The 27,191-nt window shown below is 53.8% G+C and overlaps 2 protein-coding genes across 11 annotated transcripts in view; one reads left to right on the top strand and one right to left on the bottom strand.

Annotated features, from left to right (window-relative positions):
• Positions 1-12,532, top strand: part of MAPT (microtubule associated protein tau) — a 51,757-nt gene extending 39,225 nt beyond the window's left edge. For 2 of the 7 annotated variants that reach the window (XM_068418977.1, XM_068418973.1), the window contains 6 exons: positions 1,812-1,904; positions 2,052-2,144; positions 5,754-5,835; positions 6,321-6,433; positions 8,034-8,183; positions 8,584-12,532. In XM_068418977.1, the coding sequence (XP_068275078.1) occupies positions 1,812-1,904; positions 2,052-2,144; positions 5,754-5,835; positions 6,321-6,433; positions 8,034-8,183; positions 8,584-8,799 (747 nt within the window). In that variant the 3' untranslated portion in view covers positions 8,800-12,532. The remainder of the gene's footprint in view (positions 1-1,811; positions 1,905-2,051; positions 2,145-5,753; positions 5,836-6,320; positions 6,434-8,033; positions 8,184-8,583) is intronic. The other 5 variants (XM_068418978.1, XM_068418974.1, XM_068418979.1 and 2 more) reach the window with 3 other exon arrangements.
• Positions 12,533-13,155: 623 nt separating this feature from the next.
• KANSL1 (KAT8 regulatory NSL complex subunit 1) overlaps positions 13,156-27,191 on the bottom strand; it is a 98,515-nt gene continuing 84,479 nt past the window's right edge. For 3 of the 4 annotated variants that reach the window (XM_068418568.1, XM_068418567.1, XM_068418569.1), the window contains 8 exons: positions 22,897-23,082; positions 22,332-22,493; positions 21,856-22,007; positions 19,553-19,671; positions 19,216-19,273; positions 18,484-18,596; positions 15,809-16,055; positions 13,156-15,389 (listed from right to left, as the gene is read on the bottom strand). In XM_068418568.1, coding sequence (XP_068274669.1) covers positions 15,099-15,389; positions 15,809-16,055; positions 18,484-18,596; positions 19,216-19,273; positions 19,553-19,671; positions 21,856-22,007; positions 22,332-22,493; positions 22,897-23,082 — 1,328 coding nt within the window. In that variant the 3' untranslated portion in view covers positions 13,156-15,098. The remainder of the gene's footprint in view (positions 15,390-15,808; positions 16,056-18,483; positions 18,597-19,215; positions 19,274-19,552; positions 19,672-21,855; positions 22,008-22,331; positions 22,494-22,896; positions 23,083-27,191) is intronic. The other variant, XM_068418570.1, reaches the window with a different exon arrangement.

The following is a 27,191-nucleotide window of genomic DNA, read 5'->3' as shown; positions in this document are numbered from 1 at the left end:
CCCTTCAGTTTACTGTAAATTGGTTAAATTGTTTGCTTGTTCTTTTTAATCCAGTTTTTAATGAGTTTGTTTTTTTTTTTCTCTGTCTGCTTCTCTGTCAGGCAACACGTTTGTTGTTGTTACTGAAAGAGTAAGAACAGCTGAATTTGGGACAATTCGTTGCCCTTTGCAGGGGAGAATGGCTGGATGCTCTGTTGGGGATTTGGTAGGACACGAGGCTGCTCTTAGAATGGTTGCAGCTGGGGCAGAAGGGGCTGATCCAACGAGTTTGATTTTAGGGTGGCCAGAAGATGGGTCTGGAGCCTGCTGTCCATGCAGATTTCAGACCCCCAAACTAGGGAAGCAAAGGTACATGGGGCACACGCACCAGGAGTCAGCCGGGCCAGATCTCTTCCAGTATTTCTGCATTGTCTGAGCACTTTTGTTGTTGCTGGATCCCTGAATACTGCTCTAGCAAAGCCTGGTCTAGCAGAACTGGAGCCTGATTTGCAGGATTAGTTGATGTGAACTTGGAAAATGCCGCTGGAGGTGTGTGTCAGCCTTGGTGGTGCTTGTGCTAGAGAACCAGGGTGTAGCGAGGAGCTCTCCTTGCAGCAGCAGGCTGGGGGTGTGCTGAAATGGAGGGCGAGGTTCCTGCTCAGCCGGCTTCGTGGACGTTGTCATCCAGGGACTGCACGTGCTGTGACACTGCTGTCTTGCAGGATGCTGTGTCTTTTTCCCTCTCACGAGGGTTGTGCTTCAGAGGGGCTTTCTCCTGAGGGGGCCTGGGTGCCTGCTGTTTTTTACCTGCATTTACCTCTGGTTTATACTTGCTTAGGGTGTAAAGCCAACCCAGTCCACGCAGGGGAAGGAGCAGGGACTATCCTCATCTTGGTCTTGTCTGGAAGAGCTGCTCCTGTGCGTGGGGTCACTCCAGCATAGCTGCCCTTATAAAACCCAAACAGGGAAAACAAACCCTAAAGGGAAAGAGCTTAATTAATTAGTCCAGACATCTGTGTGCCTGGGGAGAGGGCAGACAGGCCTTGGGACTGGAGGGTGAAGGTGGCACGGTGTGTGGTTCCCCTGTGGCACCAAGCGTTACCAGCTCCCGCCCGAGATGGCGTTAGGAACATGCGACAGAGCAGCTGCTTTTGGGGTTGGTCTGTGCTGCTTTTTCATCTCATCTATACAGGGGTTAAGAAAACTGCAGGCATGGGACTGCATCCCTGGCAGCATTTGCTTTTTCTCTTTGTAACTGTAGAGGGAGTTTGAGCCCTGCACAGCGCAGAGCTCGGGCATCCTCCCCCAGACCGTGCAGGAGACACAACTCCTGCTCTCCAGCCTGCTGCCCCGGCCAGCTGCACCCGTTTGCCCCGTTTGCTCAAGCTGCTGAGATGTGAGGCCACGTGTCTCTGTCCTAGAGGGGGGCCGTGCTGCCCAGCATGGGAGATGGGGCTGAGCAGGCCTTTGTCTCTCAGCTCCATCCTTCCTCCTTCCTCTGGCTCTGCAGAAGCTGAGTCTCAGACCACTGGTGCCTTCCAGCGTGTTTGATGCCCAGCAAGTTCCTTGTTTTGTTCAGTGAAAGAAAATGGGGTGAGCTGGCTTTCTTGCTGGTGTTTCTGGCTGGGGAACCAGGGCTGCCTTGCTAGCCAGACGTATCCAGTCTCTAGCTGTACCTGCCCACCTCCATCTTCAGTTTCCAACCCATGAGTAGCCAGAGATTCTCCTTTGCCCTTGGCACTGGAAGGCAGGCTCCTGGTTTTAGTGATATAACGTATGGTCAAGCTGCAGATGGTCATATTGTTTCTCACACTCTTTTCTGGCTACCAAAGGTGCAGATTGTTAATAAGAAGCTGGACTTTAGCAGCGTTCAATCCAGGTGTGGCTCAAAGGATAATATCAAACACATCCCAGGAGGAGGCAGTGTGAGTACCTTCACACTTTGAATGCACTATAATAGTTCTTATAATAAGTGGCATGTTGTATACACTAAACTGCCAATGCTATCTGCAGCAACCCTGCTGTCAGACAGCGATTGGTGACCTTCAATGACTCTTTTCTGGCTACCAAAGGTGCAGATTGTTAATAAGAAGCTGGACTTTAGCAGCGTTCAATCCAGGTGTGGCTCAAAGGATAATATCAAACACATCCCGGGAGGAGGCAGTGTGAGTACCTTCACACTTTGAATGCACTGTAATAATCATTATTAGTGGCATGTTGTATACACTAAATGGCCAATGCTATCTGCAGCCACCCTGCTGCCAGATAGCCATTGGTGACGTGCTGCCATTTAACCCCGTTAACCCAAAAGACATGGTTAGATGAGCCCTAACAAGTCCTGTACATGCCTGACATGGACAGAACTAACTGACGCCCTGTAGAAACCATGTCTGTAACAAAACATCCCGTTAACCTGAAGGTTTTACACTACCTGGAAGGCTTAATGCCTCATTGTCTGCAGGGTGGGTGGCCTCTAGCAGACAGTGACGTAGTTGCTGGTGCAGTAGATGGGTAGGTTCATAAGCAAACGCAGTCCTCGTTGCTTAATGTACTGCTAAATTGCACGTGACTCTGCACACACAACATGTGAAAGTGCAGGTTCCTGCCCGTTCCCATCAGGCAAGTATGATCCATGCAAATATTAAGCTTCTCCTTGCTGATGAATGTGTCCGGTGTGTGTTAGGCAGCGCCCACGGAGGCTGAGCCTGAAGTAATATTGAGTTAATTGATTTGAACGCCGGCATTTCGAGCCATTCCCAGATAAACAGCTGGACTCAGCTTTCAGTTACTGTGCCAGAAACCTGGAGAAACTCCACAGAGGTTGGCAGGTTTACACCACTCTCTCTGGAGACAGAGTTTGGGTCTGGGAAGGATGACGGACCAAGGAAGGAGCATCACTGACACTCCAAACAGTGTGACCCAGGGTCTGTGGTTGCCTGGTCTGTGGCCACCTGAGGAATCTACCTGGTGCCTCTCAGGTGTTCCCAATGGATTCTCCTTGAGCTGTTTTTGATCTCTGTGAATGCCCTCCCTGAGAAACTGAGCATTGCAGAGAGCTTGGCACATAGGCATTGGGACATAACTGGCTTTGCAACCTCTGTCTTAAATTTGATGGCATTCTGCATTTATTTAACGGGCCAAAGGAGCTGCTTTGCGGAGCTCAGACCTCTGTGAAGCAGGTTCCACGCTTGTTCTGCTCTTTCTTACCCCCAGGGTCCTGCTCTGGCTGGACTGCCTGGTGCGTGGTGGACCACTTGTTATGCCAGGAGTTAGTGTTCATCACGAATCATCTGTGCTGTGACTAGTGATTAGCTCCAGCACAGGGTGGTGAGCTCATCCTTTCTTCCACTGAGAGCTCACACCGTGGGCAAGCGTTTGCAGCTGCAGTGGGTTAAGAATTATCTGGATTTTTTGGCTGGAGGTTGTCATCCCTCCTCAGCCTCTGCCAGCAGTGAAGATCGTGTGATCGCTGCCTGGCTGTGCTGGCATGGAAAGCAGCAGCTTAGCTCTGGGTGCGGGCGCTTGGAGCAAAGTCATGTGCTGGTGTGGCTGAGGCCGTCCCGATGGCAGCGCTGTGCCTTGGGGCTCCTCTGACAGAGGGGCAACAAGAGACCACGGGGGTTTGATGGCTGTCATGGCTTAATCCTCCACGACACTGCCAGCAGCGACTGCCTGCCCAGCCGTTGCTGCTTCAAGAGGAATGAATTGTTGCTACAGTGATCTGGACTTGGTATCTTTTTTTTTTTTAAGCCAGTGGATGCTCTGACAAAGGTGATGTATTAGGCAAAAGTTGGCCTAAGCATTGGTGATGCTGAGAGGTGGGATCCCCAGGTCTCTGGCACTGGTTTCCCAGGCAAGCAACTCTGTGCCCCTTTTACTTTCTTGCTGAAATGGGGAGGACCCTTGTCTGCTCCCCAGCAGGATGGTAAGGGTTAATGGAGTCCTGTCTGTAAAAAAAGGGAGCTGCAATGAGAGCAGGAAGTGTTTCAATTGCTGATTGCTTGCTCTAGAAATGGGAGCTCTTTCGGTCCCAGGTCTCAGTGGTGCTCATAGGCCCTTCGGGGTCGTGGCTGGGATTAGAAAGGCACCAACTGCCCTTTCGGGGTCTGTTCCCTGCTCCCAGCTCACTCTAGCTCTCCTCCTGCCCACTGCGTTAAACGTGTGAGCTTTCCCCAGCGCTGTCTTCATGTCTGTGTCTGCGATGTGCTCCCAGACCCTGCGGTTGCTTTTCTCCTCTCTCTCTGTCTCCACTCTCTGTCAGAGACCCTGTGCATGGTGCTGTGGCTCTGTGCCAGTGGGACGGTGGCACCAAACCTCTGTTCCTCGCTCCTTTTCCTGGCTGCACCTTGAAGGAAGGGGTGTTTCTCAGGGTACTGCACAACCACGGTCCAGCACCTAGTTCTGAGGGCGATGGGACCAGTGGACGTGGGGCCAACATGAGCACTGAAGGATGCACCTTCACCCCGGGGCTCCGAGTCAGCACAGGGCGCTCAGGGTGATGCAGAGCAGTGACTCGGGCGAATCCTCTGTGCTGGATTCCACACAGAAACCATTCTGTTCTGGGCTGGTTTTTGGCCGTGTCAGTCCGGAGGCTGCCTGGAGGAGTCAGCTCCGCTGCAAAGGTCCCTTTGGTGCTGGCACATCCTTCCCGAGGGCTGGGAGAGCAGCAGCCCGCCGTGGTGCAAGCACAGAGAGCAGCGGGCGCTGCCCTCGAAACCCTGGCTGCTGCTGGGAGCCAGACACTTCCCAGTGAGTAGGAACCAACCTCGAGGTGTTGATGATCCCATTTCACGGCCCCACTACCTACAGCAACAGCTGATTCACACACAGGTGTGAGTCCAAAACCAGCGTCCCAGGTAACTTCTGGGGGCGTGGGGATGTTCTCTCACCCCCTTGTCTCCTGCTGTGTATGTGCTGTGGTTTGCTGTCCCTGACATGCCTGACGCTCCCAGATCTCCCAGTCGTTGGTGTTTTCCAGTGTGGTGTTTAACCGCTAACCACTAAACAGCTCCACGTTAACCGTCCCTCGTGTGTGTGTCTCGTGTCACCCGGCTGTCGCCGGCCCCGGGCCCCCACGTCGGGCTCCGAACGGGGCGGGTTGAGTGGAATCGCTGGAGCCCACGTTCAGAGACATCATGGGCAAAACACATGAAAACCAGAGCATAATATCATGAAATACTCTTGTGGTTCAATGTATTATAATTGCCATTTTAATTTATATTATGTGAACTCCTACCAGATATTTAGACTTCGCTTTGCTTTTTATTTTTTTTTTAACCCTTATTTCCATTACAGCATTTTCCAGAAATGCATATTTTTTGGTCACTCTTTTAAAAGTTCTGTGCACATTGATCATTTCTGTTCTTTCAGTTTTTGTGGACATAAGCTTTATGTTTTACACCAGAAAAGGTATTTATTTTTTACGTTTTTTTTCTCTCTGGTATATCTCCTCCTTTTGGATGACGTGTATGCAAAATCTTAATTAATTACCACTCCACTTTCTCTCTCACTTAAGCACTTTAAAATTGCCTCTGTTCCTCCCTCTGCGGAGAGGTGATCTTGTGCATGCTGACATGTTAAGAGGCTACTGCACACGGGCATTAATGATCTCCCATTTCTGATGACAGTTTCTTTTGTATTATTAATCTTACTGGGGTTTAAGCTGTCCTTTCCCTCGAATCCAGATCAGGTGCTGGTGTGTGTTGTGCCTCCCCCTCCCCAGGCTGCCTGGGGTGGCAATAAGCTCATTGCCTTTTCCTTTCTCGTACGGACAGGTTCAAATCGTTTACAAGCCGGTCGACCTGAGCCATGTGACATCCAAATGTGGTTCCCTGGGCAACATCCATCACAAACCAGGTACCCTTTGACTCTGCAGCATCCGGCAGCGCCGGGTGCTGGTCCCTGGGAGCTCGTGGGCCGCGTCACGGTGTGTGGCTGGAGATGGGGAGAGGGGTTGGGGTAGTGCAGGGAGCGAGGGGAGGCGTGTGGGGTAGTGAGTGGAGCATCAGAGCGAGTCCTGGGGTGCTGGACGCCGTTACCAGCTCTGTCACTGCACCCTCTCCAGGCTGCCTGACCGCTCGGTGCAGGGGAGGGATCTGGCCTGGTCCGTGGACACCCTTGTCTGTGCCAGCACATCGCTGTAAACGGGAAGTATTGAGGAATAAATATGGGGACCTGCTGGTGTACGATAATAAATTTATTCTCCTGGTCCTCAGCCTCTGCTCAGCTTCAGAGCGCTTTGGCTGAGCTGCCTCAGAGCCGCAGCTCAGACCTCAGCGCTTCCTCTCCAGCCTGCCCCGGCTGGCACAGACACTAACCCCACTCATGCTCTTCTCTTCCAGGCGGTGGCCAGGTGGAGGTGAAATCTGAGAAACTGGACTTCAAAGATAAGGTGCAATCAAAAATCGGGTCCTTAGATAACATCAGCCACGTCCCTGGAGGAGGAAATAAAAAGGTAAAGGGGCACTGAGTGGGGAGCAGGCACACTGTGCTGCTGCGAGGGTCTGTGTGCCCTGGGAGCAGCTGGAGTCGGGACTCGGAGAAGCTCCTGCTCGTCTTTAGCCCACATGGCCTCTCCTGTCTAATTACCAGGCAGCACTTGTGCCCCAGTGCTTGAAACGATTTGCTGCTGGTGTTCTGGCGTGGGGTGGGCTGTGGGCTGTGTCTGGAGGACAGTTGCTGGAGCACAGCCGCGGCAGAGCTGTGAGGATGGCAGTCTGTCCTCCTCCTGGCCCGGGAACGAGTGTGAATGTTGTGTGATGTCCTCGCCTGTGGTTTCCTGCTCGTTCTGCTGTTCTCTGAAGTTTGTGCAGAAACATGTTTGTGTCTCAGACCTCTCACATTAAAGGCTGCCACCGGCAGCAACTGCTTTTGCACTCCGCGTTGCCGATTGCTCCCAGCGGCGTGGCACAAAGCTGGCAGCTCGGGGTGCTGCAGAGGTGTTGCTTCCCCAGTGGAAGTGGAGCATTAAAGGCTTAGCTTTATTTAGACGAGGTGACTTTGCAGCAGGGAAGGTGATCGCTTCTTACTTCACGTCTCAGTCTCTCAGCTGAGTCTGACCGAGGACCCTGGGTAGGGAGTGGTGCAAGTTCGAGGGGAGTTAAATTGAGAGACAGAAGCTGATCAGGGCAGGTGAAATGCTGAACTTGGGGCGAGCTGGTCCTGCCAGAGGCTTTGGTGGTGACTTCACAGTAAGTCTTAGCTAAGTAAAATACATCGACAGCCTCCCTTCAAGGACAGCCAAGTCCCTTGCAGGCAGGGGAGCAGGGAAGCAGAGAGGTGACACATATGGTTGAATTTCTCCTGGGAAAAGCAGCTTCTGTCTTGCTTGCTTTTCACTTTTTTCCTCAGTGGAAGGGGAAAGTTCTGTTTCAGCTCCTGTATTTTGGCACTTTGTTCTTGGCCACGTTTTCTCTGTGCACCTCCCAGCTCTTCATGTCCCAGCGGTGCTCTGGCCTCTGACTGAGGGGTCGCTTGACTTCCTTACCCTTCTCTCGCTGCTGCTACGCATCAGACTGCCCTGTGCTTCACTAAGTCCATTCTCATCATTTTTATGATGACAATGATGATTCTTTCACACCCTGGCACCTTCACTGGGCCATAGTTTGAAGAACTCACCTTTTGGAGGGGGAATTGATTTGCAAAGGTGTGACCCAGCAGTGGCATCACCTGCCTCAGCCCTCCGGCGTGGCAGTTGCCCGTGCCCTGCCTAAACCCACAGCTGGAGGAGGTTGGCAGCGTAACCAAGTGCAGGTGCTGCCTCAGGTGGGTGCTTTGCCATCGTACCTGTGCAAGCAGCATCTGCTCCCCTCTGCTGCCCAGGGATGGCTTTCCTCCCCATCTCCAAAGGCAGCTGCTGTTCTTCCTATGAGCCAGTGAATGGCCCTGTTTTTCAAATCTTTTTCTCCCCAATTTTCTATTTCTTTTCTTTATTTTTTTTTGTCTTTTTCCTTCTGATTGACATTTATTGGATCTTGGGGTGTGTGGGTTTTTTTTTTGTTGCTGATGCATTTTTTTTCACACCCACCACCCTGGGTGGGTTTCTTCACCTGTAGCGAGAGAAAGGCAAGGAAGACAAGACCCATCCCCGGGCTGCTCAGACCCCGAGCCCAGACCCCGCTGGGCTCCAGTCCCTGGTGCTGGAGCCGCCCACCCCACCCCGGACAGCCAGATCCCAGCCTGGCACTCGGCTGGGGAGGGCACCAGTAAGTAGCAAACTCCATCCACTTCACCTCCCCTCCCTGGCCCTCGTGCTTGCCAGGAAAGAGGGGTTTGGCTCGTGGGAGCAGCGGTTTGTGCTCTGCTGGGCCGTGGGTGAAGGGGCGGCTGTATGGGGATCCACCACCACACCGGGCCTGGGCGCTTGGGGAGGATTTGGCAGCATCCCGAGATGCTCCAGTCCTGCCATCCCCTCCAGCTGTGCCCCTTCCCTCTGTGGGCTATTGGAAGGGACGTGCCTGAGGACTGGGGGCACTGGGGCCAATGAACTGAGCTTTCCTCCCAGCTGCACAAGGGCAGCGACCAAGCAGATGGTTTGCAGGTAGAAGCGGCCTCTCCGATGCCGCCCCGCTCCTCCCCGCTCACTGCCCTCTCCTCGTGTTGCAGATTGAGACTCACAAGCTGACTTTTCGCGAGAACGCCAAAGCCAAGACCGACCACGGCGCCGAAATCGTCTACAAGTCCCCCACCATCTCCGGAGATGCCTCCCCGCGCCGCCTTAGCAATGTCTCCTCCACCGGCAGCATCAATATGGTGGACTCCCCCCAGCTGGCCACGCTAGCCGACGAAGTGTCCGCTTCGCTGGCCAAGCAGGGCTTGTGATCAGGGCACGGCGGGCGAAGATGAGAGAAGGAAAAAAACAAAAGGAAAGAAAGAAAAATAATAATCTGGCCTTCTTCCTCTGTTCCTTTTACAGCTGCTTCCCCACCCCCTAACTGGTTAATGAGTTAACCTGCTTTTACTGTTCATTCAGCTCTAGCTCCAGGACTTCAAAAATCGGTGACACTATGAGGTACAAAACCTTCTCTCCCCCTGCTCCTCGGAGCACACAGCCCGTGCCTGTCCCCCACGCCCTCTCCTCCCCCCCACCCCGTGAGGTCCCTCCCTGTCCCGGCCCTGCCAGGGCTGCCCACCATCCCCGGGGAAGGGGGATAGCGGGGGCTGCCACAACCGAGCACCCCACACCGCAGCGTCCTCCCGGGAAGGGGATGGGCTGGAGGGCTGGCACACGGGTAGTGGGTGCTGCAGCCAGGGACTGCGGGGAGGTGCCCTCCCTTTCTGCATTAAATTTGCCTGCTGATTTGGGAGAAACCTTTTGTTTTTACCTCCGCAAGCTGAGATGTGTCTGAAGGTAACTGCCAGGTATCCCCAACCCCACGCTCAGCTCCGGCAGCTGCAGTAGGGGCGAGGCGGGGGGAGCCCGTTGGGGAAGGGGCCCCGGACGGCCCTTCCCCTCTCTGTGGCTGTGCTGGAACCGCTGAGTGGATGAGTAGAGGCTTTTCCCCCCTTCCTTTGGCAGCCCCTTGTGTTGTAGAGTAGATTTGTCTGTATATGCTTGGACCGTGCCAGGGTGATGATTGATTGCTTCATAAACGAGCATGTGTTTAAAAAAAAAAATTAATAATGCTGTAAGTAGTTTTGGGCTGCCCTGTGCTGCAGCCCAGCGAGGGGGGCTGAGGGGAGCTTTGCTGAGCTCCAGGTTGTGCCCAGGCCCGGCACCGCATGTCTGCTGGGTGCGTGGGTGGGCACGGAGCCACTGCCCTGCTCCGCGGGGAGGGCCATGGGGGGGCTGCGCTGGGGCTGCCCAGCTCTGTGCCCCTCCCAGGGCCCGGCGACGCTGTACGGGCGCACTCGCAGCTCCAGGGCTGGGATGGCCCCGGGATTTGGGTGCAGCTTGTAACATTTTGGGGTTTGTTATTTATTTTTTTTTTCCCTGCAAGGTCAGCTCAGAGATGGTGGCAGTGGCAGCTCCACCGCTCTGCTGTCCTCGTGCCGGTGGCAGCGTCAGGAGCCAACCGGGAGTAAATGGGGCAAAGTCCAGCTGGCGGCCGGTCACTAGCGGTGTTCCCCAGGGCTCAGTTCTGGGGCCGGTGCTGTTCAATATCTTTAGAGATGATCTAGATGTAGGGATCGAGTGCACCCTCAGTGAATGTGCAGATGACACCAAGCTGGGTGGCAGTGTCGATCTGCTGGAGGGTAGGAAGGCCCTTCAGAGGGATCTGGACAGGTTGGATAGATGGGCCGAGACCAACGGCATGAGGTTCAACAAGAACAAGTGCCGGGTCTTACACTTCGGCCACAACAACCCCCTGCAGCGCTACAGGCTGGGGGAAGAGTGGTTAGAAAGCAGCCGGGTGGAAAGAGACCTGGGGGTGCTGATTGACAGCCGGCTAAACACGAGCCAGCAGTGTGCCCAGGTGGCCAAGGCGGCCAATGGCATCCTGGCCCCTATTAGGAATAGCATAGCCAGCCGGTCTGGGGAAGTGATCGTCCCTCTCTACTCAGCACTGGTGAGGCCACATCTTGAATCCTGTGTCCAGTTCTGGGCCCCGCACTTCAAGAAAGATGTTGAGGTGTTGGAGCGAGTGCAGAGGAGGGCGACCAAGCTGGGGAAGGGTCTGGAGGGTCTGACCTACGAGGAACGGCTGAGGGAGCTGGGGGTGTTTAGCCTGGAGAAGAGGAGGCTCAGAGGTGACCTTAGTGCAGTCTACAACTACCTGAAGGGAGGCTGTAGCGGGGTGGGAGTCGGCCTCTTCTCCCAGGCAACCAGCGATAGGACAAGAGGACACAGCCTCAAGCTTGGCCAGGGGAGGGTCAGGTTGGACATTAGGAAGCATTTCTTCTCAGCAAGGGTCATTAGCCATTGGAAGGGGCTGCCCAGGGAGGTGGTGGAGTCACCATCCCTGCAGGGGTTTAAGAAAAGCCTGGACATGGCACTTAGTGCCCTGGTCTAGTTGCCATGGTGGTGTCAGGGCAACAGGTGGACTCGATGATCCCTGAGGGCTCTTCCAACCTCGGTGATTTTGTGATTCTGTGATTCTGTGGGAGGACGCGAGGGGAAGGTGCGAGGGTGGTTTTTAGCTGGTGCGTGGTGGCAGCTTCCCCAGGCTCCATCCTGTGTGCGGGGGCGAGGGGCTGCTCCCTGGCACTGAACCCCCCCCCCCAGTGCTCTCCTGGTGTGAGTTTGCAGCCTGTTACCCGTCCCGGTGTCCCCTCCGCACGCACTAACACCCCCCCCCCCCAGCACCACACGGGGGGAAAAGAGCTGAGCAAGTTATTTCTTTTGCTGCTTTTGTTCCTGTGGCACCCAGGGAGCGAGGGGGTGGCCCGGGCCGTGCTGCACCCGTGGCTGTCCCCCCGTGCCCCTTCTCTCTACAACCAAAGAGGCTGAGATGCCATCGGTGCAGCTCAGTGTGTGTCCTCCCTCCCTGTCTCCCCCCACAGAGGCACCAGCTGAGCAGTGGGGCAGAGCTGGCAGTGGTGGGGAGGGCAGAGGGGTGCCGGGGGGGGACCCCCAGGGCCGTGCTGCAGGGGCAGCAAGGGCTGAAATCCGGAGCTGGCTGGGGGGGTCTCCCTGCACCCCAGGGCACTGGTCATCCTTGGGATGGCGGCTGGGGGCAGGGGCCGCTGAGGCTGTTTCACAGCCATTAAACTGGGGCAGAGCAGCGGGATAGTTTGGGGGGGGTCCAATCCTTGTCTCTGCAGCCCCAGGAGCTGCTTTACTGCTGGGGAGAAGCTGCTCCAGCACCAACACAAACAGGTCAAGCGAAAGCCCAGGTCCAGCTTGTTACTCGCTGTTGACTCTAAGACTCTGTACTCCCTGTGACTGCCTTGGTGTGGGATGCCGGAGCCCCTGCGGTGTTTTTGTCCTCTGTAAAACAAGTGGGAGAACCACTGACCGCCAGACACCCCTTTTAACCCTTTTCAGCTGCAGGACAGTGCGTAGCTGAGCCTGCCCGGCTCTGCCCTGTGCCACCCCCGGCCCCTCTGTTCAGGGGACACCAGCACCCCGGGGCCAGGGGCGTCCTGAGTGTGCGGTGGGCTCCAGGCAGCAGCCCCTTCCCACTGTGGGTGTCCCCAGCCCCATCTGCCATCCTCACACCCCCCCCGTCCTCCCCCACGGGCGCTGCCAGGGTCCCAGGACAGCCCTTTCCATCCGCCGCCTCTCCCGCTGTCCCCTCCCAGCAGCCCGAGCCACGTCCCCAGCCCCGACCCCACGTCCAGACCCAGGCCTGAGGGTTACCGTGAGCAGCCGGACAGACCAACCAGTGACTTTTCCTTTACTCCACACACATCTTGGTCTGAAAAGGGTTAAAACCGGCACAGATTCAAAAAAAAAAGTGTTTCTGCACTCAAAAAAGAAATGCTTGTTACATGAACCGCGGTGCTGGCAGCCCCATGCCCCCGCGCCGGGGAGGGAAGGTTTGATCTCGGTGTATCATTCTAGCTTAGCTTCTGTCTGTGAATGTTCATCGTGTTGTTGTGCGTTTTAACAACTGGTTTACACTGTTGCCGTTAAAGTGAATTTGGAAATAAAAGTCCTTACTACGATAAACGGATCATCGCTGCCTCTTGTGCGCCGGGGGGAGGGAGCTGGGAGCGGGCACACGAGGGGTTTCTCCAGCGCAGCAGCAGCACACGGTGAGGCCCAGGTTGCCACCTCCTGCTCCTTTGATCACCTGGCGAATAATCACCCAGCACCTTCCTGTTCCCCATCACCAATTCTCTTCTCTTGGAGATCGCAGAGCGCCCAAGGAAGTCGCTTCCCACCACTCGCCTCTCCCAAACACTCAACTTTCACAGCAAAATCCACGAGGGCAAAGGCACAAACCTGAGTGCGAATCAGCCGCAACAGGTTAACCCCGAAAATGTAGAATAAACCCCTCACCCGACACGGAAAATAAACCCCTGGACACGAGGCAGCGCTCGCTTCTCCTCAGCGCTCCCCGGGACGCCCCTGCTCCATCACACCCCGCCTGCGCAAAGCCCAGACCCGCGGCCCTGCAGGACGATTCCTCTTGTCACAAATTAATAACTGCTGGAAAATAACATTATAAAGGACAAAAAAGAGCCCCCAAAACGGGGTGGGAGGGAAGCAGCCGAGCACGCAAAGGTTCCCTTCCGCTTCCCAACCCAGCGTTTCACAAACACACGTTAACATAGAATATTTCTGTTTTAAATTTTTTTTTTTAATCTTTTCTTCTTTTTTTTTTTTTTATAAGCACATTTGTGCTTTGCCAACAGAATCAAGACATTAACAAAGATCAGCTTCTCGGAAGAAAAGCATTTCTATATAACAAGGACATTACACAGCTCAAAGCAGGAAAAGAAAATATTTACAAAATACAAGGTGGGGTTTTTTTTTTGTGGTTTTTATAATGCTAAAAGGGTTATTCAGAATTTTCAACCTTATAAATAGAAAAGCACTTATGCGGAGGGATATGGTAGCGTTGTTGGTGTTTTTTTTTTTTTTTAAAGAAACGATGACAAATCCTTTAAACTAGAACAGAACCAAAACCACTAGATAATGTTGAAAATTGTGAAAACCCCAACCATTAAGCAGTTTAGCTACTATTTCTTTACGATTACAAAATGGAAAAAAAAAAATATGTCCTTTGTATTTTTTTTCTTTTTTTTTTTTAATTTTTTTTCTTTTTTTTTGGTGATGTGATTATACATAAGACAGGCACAATGCTAGCAACAGGACAGGGACCAATAGCCACACCGTCGGGATCAGAAAGCGTTACAGATGGGAACGGTGTGCGGGATCCGGGAGTCACTGCGGGTGCGGAAGGGCCGGGGGAGGGAGGGGAGGGAAGGGAAGGAAGGAACAACAGCGAACTCGGTTTCCAAATAAAATACCTGTCAGGAGGCTGCACGTCGGACTGGGCAATGAAACAGCATCGACCCGTTCTCGGACCGTGCGTGAAGTGGAGCGAAGCAGTGGTGACAGATCCCGATCCCCCCCAGCACCCCAGTGTGGCGGGAGCCGCCCCCCCCCCCTCCTTCCCTCTCTTATTTCCCCTTTTCTGACACCAAACTCACCCACCGGGACCGCCCCGGCGCCTCGGCCGCGCAACCTGGACCTGCCACGTCCCGCTCCCGGCGTGGGACGCTCCCTCTGCCACCCACCGCTTTCGGCAGCTCCTCGGTGCTGCCCCCACCCCAAATCCCCACCCCTCTGGGGAGCGGGGACGCGAGGGCAGAGCTCAAGCGTCGGTCGTGGACCCGCGTTTCCCAGCTGAAAGCTGCCACTGGCCTCGCCAACAGCCGCGTCCCCAAAGCGCCCCGTGACGTCTGCTCCTGCTTGACGCATCCGACCGTGCCGGGCTGGGGCTCCCCCCCACACGCGGGGTGTGAACAGGGCTGAAATCCCGCTCCTCCCACGCCGAGGGGCTCAAAGGGTCCTTCCTTCTCCCCCACCGGCCAGACCTCGGGCACCGCCACCGGCTGCTCCCAAACCAGGGGAGAAGGAAGGAGGAGGAGGATGGCGGGCGGCCCTGGGGGGGCGGAGGGGAGATCGGGGAGGGGGGCAGAGTCACCCCTCCGGATACCTGGAACTACAACCTGGGGGAGAAAAACACCGGAGGGTGGGAGTGCAGGGTGGGCCCTCTGCACGTGAGGACAGACAGACAGCTCGTGAAGTCGCAATCCCCAGACGTCACTTTTCACCACTAATTTCACTCCACTAAAACCTTTCAGGGAGGAGGGGGGGGGGGCGGGTAGCGGGTTAAGAGAAAAAGACACCCTTTTGCTTGAGAAAAACTATCCCCGAAGTCTGCTAGTCAGCTAAATCCTGTGCTCTAGTTTTATACACCTAAGAAGGGAGGGGAGGAAAAGAGGGAGGGGGGTCTGGTGGGCTGCTCCCCTCCCGAGGCTTCACTCCGCTGGGAGGAATCTGGGGGCTCTCATTCATGTGACAAGGAAACATGGAGAAGGAAAAAAAAAAAAAGAAACAAAAAAAAAAAAGAAAACAAAAAACAGTTTCTAAACTCCTTAAATTCACTAAAAACTGTGAAAATTCCCGGCAGGATGTTTGAATATCAAACGCAGATTTTGGAAGCTTTAATGCCAAGAGTTAGTTCTGTGTGTTGGTTTTGCTCATGTCTTCCCGTATGTCTCTATCTGTGCGCTGGCCGCTGAACTGCTGCGGAGGAAGAGGAGGAGGAAGAGGAGGAGGAGGAGGAGGAGGAGGAAGAGGAAGAGGAAGAGGGTGTTGCCAGGGGGGTTCGGCTCTTGAGGCTGGCCAGGTTGGGCAAAGCAGAAGTGCCATCGGGCTCCCGGGAGGATTTACTGCCCGACGTGCGCCGGGTGCAGCGCGACGACCGGTCCTGGGGGTCGGATTGGTCCTCGCACTCTGTCCTGGGGTCGTACGAGAGCGGGAAGGTGCGTCGCTCCCAGGGCAGCACGGCCTGAGGGGAAGAGACACCAGGCTGTGGAGAAACCCTCGGGCAAAGCCGCTCTGCTCGCCCTCCGTGTGCGACTCCGGCCGGCGGCGGTCGGAGCAGGCAGCTCCACGGTGCCGTGCCAGCCACGGTACCGGCACCGAGAGCTTCAGCACACGCGGTGAGGACCCGGCAGCCTCCAAACTGAACCAACCGCTGCAAAAGCATCCTGGCACCATGCTCTGCATCCCGCCCAGCCGAGCGTTTGGACAGCATTTCCCACGTGCCGCCTTCCAAGCTGCTTCCCCACAGCGAGGAGGGTCAGTTCAAGCATCACATTTACGTTCCTACCCCCCTGCAGCAGCCGCTGCAGCGACGGGCAGTGCTGGGACCAAACCAGAGGGACAAAACTAGAGCCAAGAGCCACAACCGGAGCTGGCACCCACCTGCTCATCAAGGCCGGCCTCGGGCGTGGAGCAACGGGTGTCCTCGCTGGACAGAAGCCGCATGGAGTCACGGGAGAGGGGGGTGAGGGGGGCAGAGAGCAGTTCGGGGCTGATGGGGCTGCGCGGGGAGTGGGTGTGGGACAGCTCCGAGTGGGAGTGGCAGTTGCCCACGTCAGGGGATGCCGGCTGGGGAGTCGAGGGGTTCCCCAGCTGGGGGGTCGTCCGTCCGTCCGTCGATCTGTAAGACCTGAGATAAGAACACGTCTGAGAGCCTGGTTTCAGACCCAGCTGCGCTCCCACCAACACAGGAGCCCGACCCCTTCCACTGCCCCCTCCTCGGGAGCAGCCGTACGACGGGGAACGCCGCGGGGATTCGCCACACAAGCAGGGAACGCCGCAGCCCGAGGTTTGACTCATCCAGCCTCATCTTTGTCCCATCTCCACTGTCTCCATGCAGCTTTGCAGCACTGACGGTGCTCTCCTAAGGTTACGTGTCCCACACATCTCCTACGCTGCGAGTGCTGCACAAATACCAATGACAAGAAGCCACCCTGGGAAATCAGAGACTTCAAAATCGGTGTCTCGAAGCGTTTCCACCATCCACACGCCACGTGACACCCGGCAGTTCAAGAACCAAGCGTAGTGAATGCTGAGAACGCAGCAAGTTCAACAGTTGGGCGTAGGAGGAGCACTGTGAAGCCCCTAGACTTCAGAAGATTTAAACCAAGAATTAAGAAGGTTTGAGCACCTACACAGATCCCCAGATAAAACACCCCCAGGCTGCAGAGAAACCTAACTGGAGTCCCACAGCTGTGTGCAGCTCTTCCAGAGGAACTGCAGCAAGTGGCAATCAAGGACTGCCAAGGATCAGATTCCAAAATCTACCTTGGCCAAAGTGTTCATCAGAACATAGAAACCCAGCCCCAATTAGACTAATTAACCAGCTACACCTGCAGCAAGCTGGACAGAGTCAACATGCTGAGCCAAGATGCAATTTAAAAGCTGCGACAGGAAAAAACCAATCCATTGTGTTACACACACGAGGCAGGAAGAGCACAAGAGGTTCAGCAGATCTGCTGGAGCAGGTCCCAAAGAAAATGACATTTCGGGGAAATGAAGCAAGTTCACCCCAGCGTTTACTGGTCATGACCTGGCTCAGGTACTCCACGGGCAAGGAGCAAGGTACTGGCTGAATCACAGCAAGAAAGGCTAAAGCAGCCACAGAGAACAACCCCAGGGTGGGAACTGAGGGACTGAGCAGGGATCCTGCTGAGGAGGAGCTCGGGACGTGGCAAATGCCAAGCTGAGCTTGGCCAAGTCTCTCTGGGCCCAAAGGCAGCAAACCACATCCTGGGTTGTGCTGAGGAACACGGCCAGCGGAGCAGGGACACTTACATCCCCACCTCTCCCTGCTGGGAGCTGCACTGGGATTCCCCAGCTCTGGGGGAATCTCCATCCTGGGAACATTCACACCATGGTCAAACAAAGCCATGGCCAACCTGGTCTTCTGCTGGCAACAGCCCTGCAGGAGGCTGGACCAGAGGCCTCTGGAAGTCCTTGCCCACCAGCATTCCTACACCTATGAGATGAAGTTTGAATTCACCTCAATGACCAAGCCAGGACCTCAACACAGCTTCTTTCACCAACGTCCTCCCAAGAGGGTCTTCAGAGAAACAAAGTTATGATGAAGTGCTGTCCAACGTGAGACACTGGCTGAAGAAGTTTGCAAAGAAACACCAAAACGTCCCACACTCCACCAGCCCTGGGACATGCAGCTGAAACGAGGCAGCAGCAGCACAAATGGAGTTTGACAAATGCCACCTTTGCAGAAGCTCTCACAGAAATAACCTTGAATCATCGCACGCCCCCGACGGGGCTGAACTGAACCCGCAACCAGACGAAGACGACCGGGTGCATGTTTGCACGCAGCTGTAGCTCACCAAGCACTTCTGCCCCAGCGCAGAGTGGGTGAAAACCAAACAAAGCATCAGAAATCAAAAGGAGAAGAGCCAATCTCTTCTTCTGCAGGTTTATGATGAGACCAACAGCTGGAGAGTGTGTGCAGTTTTAGACACCCGCTCACAAAAAGACACTGCAGAGAGGGAATCGAGTGTCAAGCGATCAGAGGAACGTTAAGGACAGGTATATAAATGGAGAAGGGAAAGGGATGACGCGGTCGAGTGGAGATGTCACACACAGCACAACGTTCAGAACAGCCACTGATCCTTGCTCCTGCATGAAGGATGCTCATCTCAGCCCTTCTGTTCCTCTCTGGACTCCCGAGCTGGTGCACCAGCCTCCACACTTCCAGAGAGGTGAAAGCGCTTGAGAAAGCAGAATCCAAACAGACGGTGCAAGAGTTGGTTGTCCACAACTTCACTGGTGTGTCACTTCACCCCCACCTAAGCAGACTACGCCCCACTCCTACAAGGGCTCTTCAAGCTGCTCCTTGTGGATGGTGACCAAACCTTCCAACACCAGCACACGCTTTTAACCAGTTTTATGGATCAGCCAATCTAATAAAGCCTCCACAACCTGCTCCCCAAGAGCATCCCACTCTGTTGGGAACGAGACGTTGGCCAAGAGAAACCCACCGCACCCTCTTTGCTTTCCAGGGCTGTTGGTGTGCCAGGGCAGCCCCTGCCAGTGCCGAGGAGCCGCGCTGGCACGCGTACCTGCTGCCCCGCCGCTGCGGGGGCATGCTGGTGCTCCAAAGCCACCGGGCCCGCTCCATCTCCTCACACTTGCTGTGCCGAGCAGCGAAGGCCGAATCAGACAAGTCCTCGATCTGGAAAGGGAATGGCACAGGGCTTGGTCAGGGCTTTCATACATTAAGCACGCATCTACGTGCAGTTTTTCAGCAATAGCAACAGCATGAATTTAAATAAATGTTTATGTCTGGAGGGAGGCAGATGCTATCAGTGAGTGCGAGAGCACCTTGTTAAACTGAGTCTGCATTGCTTAGGAAGAGATTAAAAACTGAAACCCAAAGGAAATCCCCTTATCCCACAGTGAAAGTGCTCACAGACAGGTTTAAGGGAACACCATCATTGTTATTTAGCTAAAATAATAACTATAGCAGCATGACTGCTCACGATTTCTTGATTAGACTCTTCCATAACAATATTGTTGCCCAGAGAGGTCTCCTGACAGCAATGAGATCTCAGATTCAGCTGTACTCAGCCACTGAACCCAACTTCTGCCTTACCACGCCTTTCCTGAAAAGGAGCCAACACCAGGCTGGTTTCTACGAGGCCAATTGTGCCATTTTGTTGCAAAAAAATGAAGAGACTCTGCACCCCCCCGCTGAGGTCCCCGCATCCCCTCCCCTCCAGCGTCCTCCGTGGACACTGTTCAGCCGCTACCAACCCTGTCCCACGTGAACTTGGAAATAAAATTCTTCTTACCTCCTCGTTGTCTTCATCAGGGTTCGCTTTCAGAGCGCTGATATCCACTTCACGCCAGCTGCAACACACAACAGAGGGCAGTCAGTCACAGGCACAGCCTGCACAGCAGCACATGCCCTGCACGCACTAACGCTGTCTTTTGGGAAAGAAAAAATACAAACCTGCCACGATGAGCAACACACTTAGGCTCAAGTTTTAAGCCAAGTGGCCACTTCTGTCTACCAAAATCCCTCCTGCGCTGTCAGACAACTGCTTCTCCCCTTCTCCTGTCAGCCTGCCCTGCTTTTGAGCACATCTTTTTGCAGTGGGTTCGCAACGCTGGGGACAGGGATCGTACCTGGGTGTGAGGATCTCTTTGTACTGCAGTTTCTCCACACGAGTCGTCGCAGCAACAGACATCGGGATGACAATGTTGTTAATATCGAATGAGCTTTCGCCTCTCCTCCTCCTGGGCTGCTGTAACATGTAGACAAGAAGCATGTGAGAAAGGGCTGTAGGTTTTGTTATGTTAAGTCGTTGATGAGGAAGGGATGTGGCCTCATACGGAATGGCCTCGTATGACCTACGGAGACTCCAGGACCAACAGCAGTTTGCATCAGAATGGAGTTCACCTACTGCTTGCCAGAAGTCCTCTTCCCAACCCTTAGCTTGGAAGGCACAAACCTGCAGGCAGTGAAGCAAGGTGAGCAAGGGCTGCTGAGCTCCAGCCACCATCTCCACACTGGCACCAGCCACCGCACAGCCAGGCACGTCAGGAGATGGATCTGGCTGATAAACTGAGCCAGCAAGAAGAAAAGCCTCCCATATACTTCAGTTCCCTACTGCCAACGTGAAGAAGGCAGGGAGACCATCAGGAAAGAGGGAAGAACCACCCCGTTTGGAAAGAGCCCCCCTGCTTGTGTCCCTGCAGGGGTGTGGACCCACCACTCGTGACCCTGAGACAGAGGAGGAACGTGAAGCAGTCGGACGGGAGTTCATCTCGGGTTATGGCAGCTGTACTAAAGCCTAACGGCTTCCATCTGTATCGCGCTTTTGACTGAAATAGATTTCCTAAGACAGAAATAAACTCCACACTTCTCTATTTAAACCTGGTTGAACGCTGGGTGCTCTCCTACCATCTGTCTATCCAAAAACCTCCCCCAAACCTCTGACAGCAGCACTGCCGGTACAGTGACACAAATCCTCATGGATCACCTTGGTAGGCCAATGGCACATCCTCCTAACGCAGTGACCTGCCATTCACACGTTCTCCGTCTCCTTCGAGCCCTGCGGCTTTCAGTGCAGAAACACATGGGAACCCAGCTGCCAGGGACCTGCTGCAGCCAAATCCCAGGACTCTTGTGAAGCTGGATGAAGACAGAGCGGGTGGGCAACTGTTGCCACGGCGACAAAGAAATTCCACTGTGTCACTGCCAACGGTGAGGTGTGACCCATCAGTTGGGGAGCACACGCAAACCTGCGCCGGACTGGGATGCTTGAACCCAGGACCTGGATCCTTGAGTCCAGAGACCAGACCCTAGCGCATTCAAACCAAGCAATCACTGCTTGTTGGGTTCTTCAGACACCCTGCACCACCACCGGCTGCTTCGCTGAAGTCACAGCTGATGACAGCAAACTCCACAGTGAAGGAACCCAGCCGGGACCTGGCAGCCCCAGAGCAACAAGCTCGCAGCAAGGACCAGGTTGAGCTGGAAGTGGTGCCCTCAGCTCTGCCACAGACAGATGCCTCTTAACCACCCTGGTTTTATCATCAGGGTTTGAGGAAATCTGCTCTGTTATCCCTTGGTCACATCCAGCTTAGGCTGTGGCACAAACCGCTAACCGGAGTGGTCAGACAGAAGCCAGGTTCTTCACTGGGACCTTTAACAGTTTGGCAAAATTCAGTCCTTTAATCAAGGGCTTCTGTTAACGTGGGTCAGGCGCAGGAAGGATGGATGACGTCTGGCAGAGGAGCTGTGTCATCAATTGGTCCCAGCAGGAGGGAGCGACAGTCCTGCTCACTGGTGGCTTTTAGATACAGCTTCATAAAGGTCCCAAATCCTGTCACCCTTTATCATTCTGGGAGGCTGAGCACGTCTCAAAAGACAGTATGAGTTAAGCAACTGCTGAAGCTTGCGTACAGGTGAAAGTTAAGATCTCAGCCACCACTGTTGCAGCACTGCCCTGTGACTCAGCCCCAACCCCATTTACAGCCCAGTGCCACTGAGGCCACGAAGGGAAAGCTATCTCAGAGGAAGCAACCACTTACCAGCAGCAGCACACTGCTGGTGCTCAGCTCTTCTACTCGTCTCCCTGGCATCCCCAGACAACTTCAGAAACCAAAACCCAGATGTGGAGCAAAGCCAGGGGACTACTGAGAACAGGAACATTTACCAGCAGTTACTGAGCTGACACTGAACCTGTAATTGCAGCTGACTGGCTCTCTGCACGGCCAACGTCAATCCAGGAACCCCAGCAGACACGAAGTTAAGAGTAAAAAAAGAGGGCCAGCAACCCTACCATCAGCTGAACCAATATGTCCAGCATGGTAAGAGAAATACTAAGCACTCTCAAGCCTAAGATGCCCGAACTGCTCAACAGCTGAGCCCCCATGGTGGAGCTGAACCCTGAAACCTCTCCAGAGAGGCACTAGATACTTACGGCTGTGCCAGAGGTGCCCTGTGAACTCGTGCTGGCAGGAGCGGAGCCTTCCGAGGAGGTGGACAGTTGCCGTGCTATAGGGCTGTGAGGTGTGGGGGTCGCAGCTGCTGACAAGTAGCTCGGGCCACCGACGTCCGTGTGATGCTTTAACACTACACAAGGAGGGTGGGAGAAAACGAAGAATGACATTAGCCAAAAAAAACCAAAGCAGGGTGGTGGTGGATGGAAAAGGACCATGTGCACCAGAAATGGCCAGTGCTGAGGAGCACTTTGCGTGAAAGAGAAGCACCTTCTGATGGCGGCTGCCAGCTTGAGGCCCTGGGGGAAGAAGCAGTTAGAGCACACGAGGCATTGCTGCGGTGATGACAAGGCCCAGAAGCAGTGAGTTCCCCCTTCCGGGAGGCCGAAAGGGGAGAGAGGCTGGATATGCAGCAAAGCCCAAGCTCCCCCCGAGAGACCTGGCCGTGGGAGCCTACCTTCACTCCTCTCAGATGAGCAGTCTCGCAATCGCTTTTTGTCATGGGCAGGAGGCTGGACAAGCGAGCGCTCTGGCGCTCTCTCGGCCTTGGACACGGCCATAAAATCGTCTAAAGGCGGCCTGTGTGCCTTGTCTGGTTGGATTTTTTGCTGTGAGCGCTCTGAGGAGGGGAACAGAGAAAGAGCTATGAAACGCCAGTTTTCACCTCTCTTTCTGTTGGCACAGGAGACTCGGGCAGAGTTTACCAGCTCCATAAATCCAGACAGGTTGGGCTCAACACCATCAGGGCGCTGGAGAGATGCGCTCAGAGCAGAACAAGCTGTAGTACCACCGTGCCAGCACGAGCACAGCCTCAGACTGAGTAAGAAAAGGTCCCTATGAGCCTGAACTTCACAACCTGCACACACTTCACTTTCAGCCCTGGCCTGCAATACCATGGCCTCATGCCTGAGAGCTGAATTTGAAGGGTCTCCTCCTCCTCCTCTCTCCTCCCAGACTGCAGGCTGTTGGGTACAAGAGCGGGCAGCGTTTCTGCGCGCGGCGGAGGCAGGGAGGACACTTACTGGCTGCAGTGAAGAAGGAATTCACCAGCTTGTGGCGGTCCTTGCGAGCAGGGTCAGACAGGCTGCTGGTAGGCATGGGGGCTCTGTGCTTGAGTGAGAGCTTTTTGGGAGGTTTAATTTTCTCGTAGGGTTTGTTCTGCCACTGAGACTTCAACATGCTCTGGAAGTGCAGGCTCGTCGGTACATCTGCAAAGGGACACAGAGCACGGTGTTCAAATTCACTGAATTCGGCACCAGAAAGCTGTGGTACCATAATCCTCTCCCAGTCCCCCTATAAGAACAGCCCTCGACAAACATACAGGCATTGACTGTAAAACCCAGGCTCGCCTACGCCTTCCTCGCGCTCAGGGAGGACCTGCAATGTCAGGACCCAACATTTCTCATCTGAAGCTCTTTGAGAGAAGCACATTCCTACAGGATTCACAGCCCAAGTATATCCTGGCAGGAGAACAAAGCCTTTGTCAGAAAAACCATGTGTCTTTACCACTGAAGGTATCTCATGTACCGCCACGCTCAATTCTGCTATCTCAGATCTGACTTCCAAGAATCTGAGGTATCTCAGCACATCAAATCTACAGAGGTACGGGCTGGAAGAGAGAAATTCAGCTTAAATCCTCGATTTCAGGTCAAGCCAAAAGCCAACCAAGAACTGTATGACGTTAATCTGCCTGACGTGGCACCGCGATCATCTAACAGAAGTTGTGCGAAGGGAGCACCCTTCAGAGGCTCGAAGAGCAGAAGAAAGGCTGCTCACTGGGAGCTCCCAGGCAGGGGCCGGGTCACGCAGCCATCTGCGAGCGGGCAAACTCCCGGGTAATTATCTGGGTAACCGATGCATTTCGAGCCTGAAGCTGCTGTGCGTACCACAGCTCACGGTAACCCGGAGTACCTGTCCCTGTTCAATCCTGCCATCTCACAAGCAGCATGTGCTCTACTGCTGGGAAATTTCACCCACATTCTTTGAGCTTCATCTCTCCCAAATCCCACACACATGTGCACTCCTGACCTTAGCTGACAGACAGAACACTGATGAGATTCTTCAGTGTATTTCTTGTGCAGATAGGCTAAGGTTGACTGTAAAAACCATTAACTGGAGTAGCAAACTACTCCAGCCTCAGGAGTCCCACAAATAAGCCTTCCTTTCATACTCATAGCTTCAAACTTCACATGGGATCACCAAATACCTCTGCCTAAGTCTCCTCCAAGACCCAGTTCTTTTTTATGTGCCTGAGGACCAAAATCCTACCTTGGAAAAGCATTAAAACCTTTAGGGTTAACAAGAGAACTACTGGGACATGAATTTATCTACTCCAGCTACACCCATAAGATCATTATACACCAGCATCCGTGGTTTGACATGCCACCCATCTGCTCGCCTCCCCAGTACGGACCAGCAGACCATCGCCAGCAGGACACTCAGCCCAGTGCAAGCTCATGCTGCTGCAACTAGGAGTTAAAAGCACTAAGATGAGCATCAGTAGAGCAAACATCCCTCTCCCACACCTCTCACGTGACATTTTCACATGGAACTGAAGCAACCCTGAGCGGAGATGAACCTTCCCAGGCCCTGCACAAGGAATAAAGCTCTGCAGAGGGGACGCAGAGGCAATTAGGAGCTGCTGTAGGATTTAGAAACTGCATCTAAATAATCTCAGAGGGCAAGTGGCAGAGATTCAAGCCCTGTCAGTAGCCTCAAGGGCTGATATCTGAACCCCTCCAAAATTTCCCCACCGATTCCAAGGACCGGAAAGCGCTAGAAGATCCAGGCAGGCAAACAGGACAGCGAGAGCTGGCAGAGCACAGGCTGGAGTCGGCTGTTATTAATAGGGGGAACTTGACCCTCAGGAAAAAGCCAGGACAGCTGCATTTTAAGTACCTTGATGGTAACAGCTCTGGTTTAGCCCCATCCATTTGCTAAGGAAGGGCTATCACAGAGCGACAGCAGCTCTTGGGCCACCACTCCTGGTTTGTGGAGATGTCCCAAAGAGAAGAGAGGGGCCAAGCCAGCCCTTTAAGGACGCTGCCAGCGAGGCTGCAACACCACTGTGCTGAAGTGGTCTCACTTTGGGGAAATGGCTTCTTCTCCATTATTTTTTTGCTTTCTCCTGAAGATTCATCCCATCCCAGCAGCCCACATGATTGTGGAAGGAGGGGACAGGTCGAAGGGAGGGGAAAAACGCAAGACAAACCGTCAGCAGAAAATGTTATTTGCTGGCTTGTCACTGTCCTGCTGTCAGCACTGGTTGCACCAGGGTCTGTGCAGCGAGTGACACCGTCACTCCTCCTCCTCGGCCGAGCAGTGCAGGCCTCCCGGGGACCAGCAGATGGCAACCGCAGTGAGCCCGCGAGCCCCAGCGCTCATCCTCCCCACCAAGGTTATTACATCATCTGAAAATTCCCAGCGAGAAATCAGATGAACCAGAAAAAAAAACAAAACCCACTTGATAAAGGAAGGGGACAAAGCGCTTCCGAAGTGCAAGGGGTTAAAAGCCATGACGCCTTCGTCCCGCTTGCCAGAAGAATAAATGATCTTTTCCATCCTGCTGAGCCTGGTAATTTTGCCCTTGGCAAACGGCACCGGAGATCCCCAGCGCTGGCACCGAGGAGCCCCGGAGAGACAGGCTCAAAGTGAAAGTCAGCACATGCTCACAGCTGTAAGGCCAGGCTCCATCCAGCAACCTCGCAAGCTTCTCCGGGAATTATGAACTGAGCCTCAGCCCCCTGACCCAGGCAGCTGGCGTTCAAGGTGAGCCCACAAAATAACCATGTGGGGGCACCGACAGCAACCTGGATTGATGCTCACAGGCAGGGAGACACCTCAGTGCACACTGACGACGTCAGGCAGAGCAATTTCCCTACCTGAACACGCTCCCTGGCTTTACCTCCGGATATAAAAGTATCCCCACCCCCAAAAAGCAACCCCAGCAAAACTGTATTAAGCATTAGTCAATAATCAAAGTTAATCTGAGGGAGGGAGGGGGGAATGGATATTCCTGTGTGGATGTTTTAAGCTTTACACTGCATAGTTTTAAAAAGAAAGTTTTTAATCTCATTAACGGATCTTTTAGCACGTGAGCTGGCTGCGGCTGACCCTAAGGAAACAGAAAGTGAATATGGGATGAAATAACTGGCCCGGTGGATGTGCTGCAGTAGCACACAACAGGTATTCTCACCGCTTCCCAGGCTGTTAGATTTAACACTGTAGACAGAGGATTACAAGTGCTGTGGGATCAGGAAATAGATTTCTGCTTCGGGAGTTGAGGACATTCAGTTCCTTTAGCATTCCTTAACAGAGATGTGTCCTGGGGAGGGATTTAGTTTTTAAAAATAGCACTAATTTACTATTTTAGTCTGGTTTAAATATAGTGCTAGTGAAAGACGCCAGATTAATTGTTTCCCAGACACTCCATGCATCTCCTACTGTCACATGAAGTTCGTGCAAAGCTGGAATTTAAACCCAAAGACACACATTAGCCCAGTGTTTTAACCAGGACCAAGCACTTATCACGAGAAGCAGGAACACACGCCTTCCTCCCAGCATTACCAGTGGTGTTTTACACCTCAACCAAGGAAAGGAACCTCTATGATCTATTTACTGTCTGATAAAAGTACCATTTCCTATCATTTGTGGTCCTGTATTTTGTGACCAGAGGAAAAAGATGACAGATGGACACCGACCTCATGCAAGCCAATAGTTTTTGGTCAAAGAACAGGCTTGTATTTAATTTGGCAGCTTAGGAAGCAAAAGACTCTGGAAACTACAACTTTTCCCTTGGGAAAATTCCCTACACACAAAATCTGTGAATACCCCACGGTCAAGGTCGGTTAGTTATTCCTCTTAATGATGATTAACCCTGATACTGTAACACAGGGAAACGAGTGTCCTAATGGGAACATCCCTTCTTAGTGAACCCTCTGAACCATGGAAGATCATTTACAATTCCTTACAAGGTCAAAAAAATTTCCTGTGACTTAAACCAATCCACGAATAATTTTATACAGATGAACAAACTCTGCGGAAGCAAATATTTAAGTGGTTTATAGCCACACAGAGACCAGCCAAAGACCCAGGTCCCAGTACAGACTCCCAGGCACCGCTCGGTTTCCCCACCCCAAGAGGGGCTCCAGGTCAGGTTCCCATAACACACACATTCACAGCAGAGCAGATTTCAGGTGCAACCCTTCCGCTCCTGTAAATGCTTTGCTCCTAAAAATACTTGCAGATGAACAAGCTTGGTCGTACCCACGCAGATCTGCACCTCCTCTGGAAGCCCAGGATGGAGGAGCAGGCTCCG

Source organism: Nyctibius grandis, chromosome 26, assembly GCF_013368605.1.
Source record: "Nyctibius grandis isolate bNycGra1 chromosome 26, bNycGra1.pri, whole genome shotgun sequence".
Classification (NCBI taxonomy): domain Eukaryota; kingdom Metazoa; phylum Chordata; class Aves; order Nyctibiiformes; family Nyctibiidae; genus Nyctibius; species Nyctibius grandis.
This window is presented reverse-complemented; position numbering and strand designations above follow the sequence as displayed.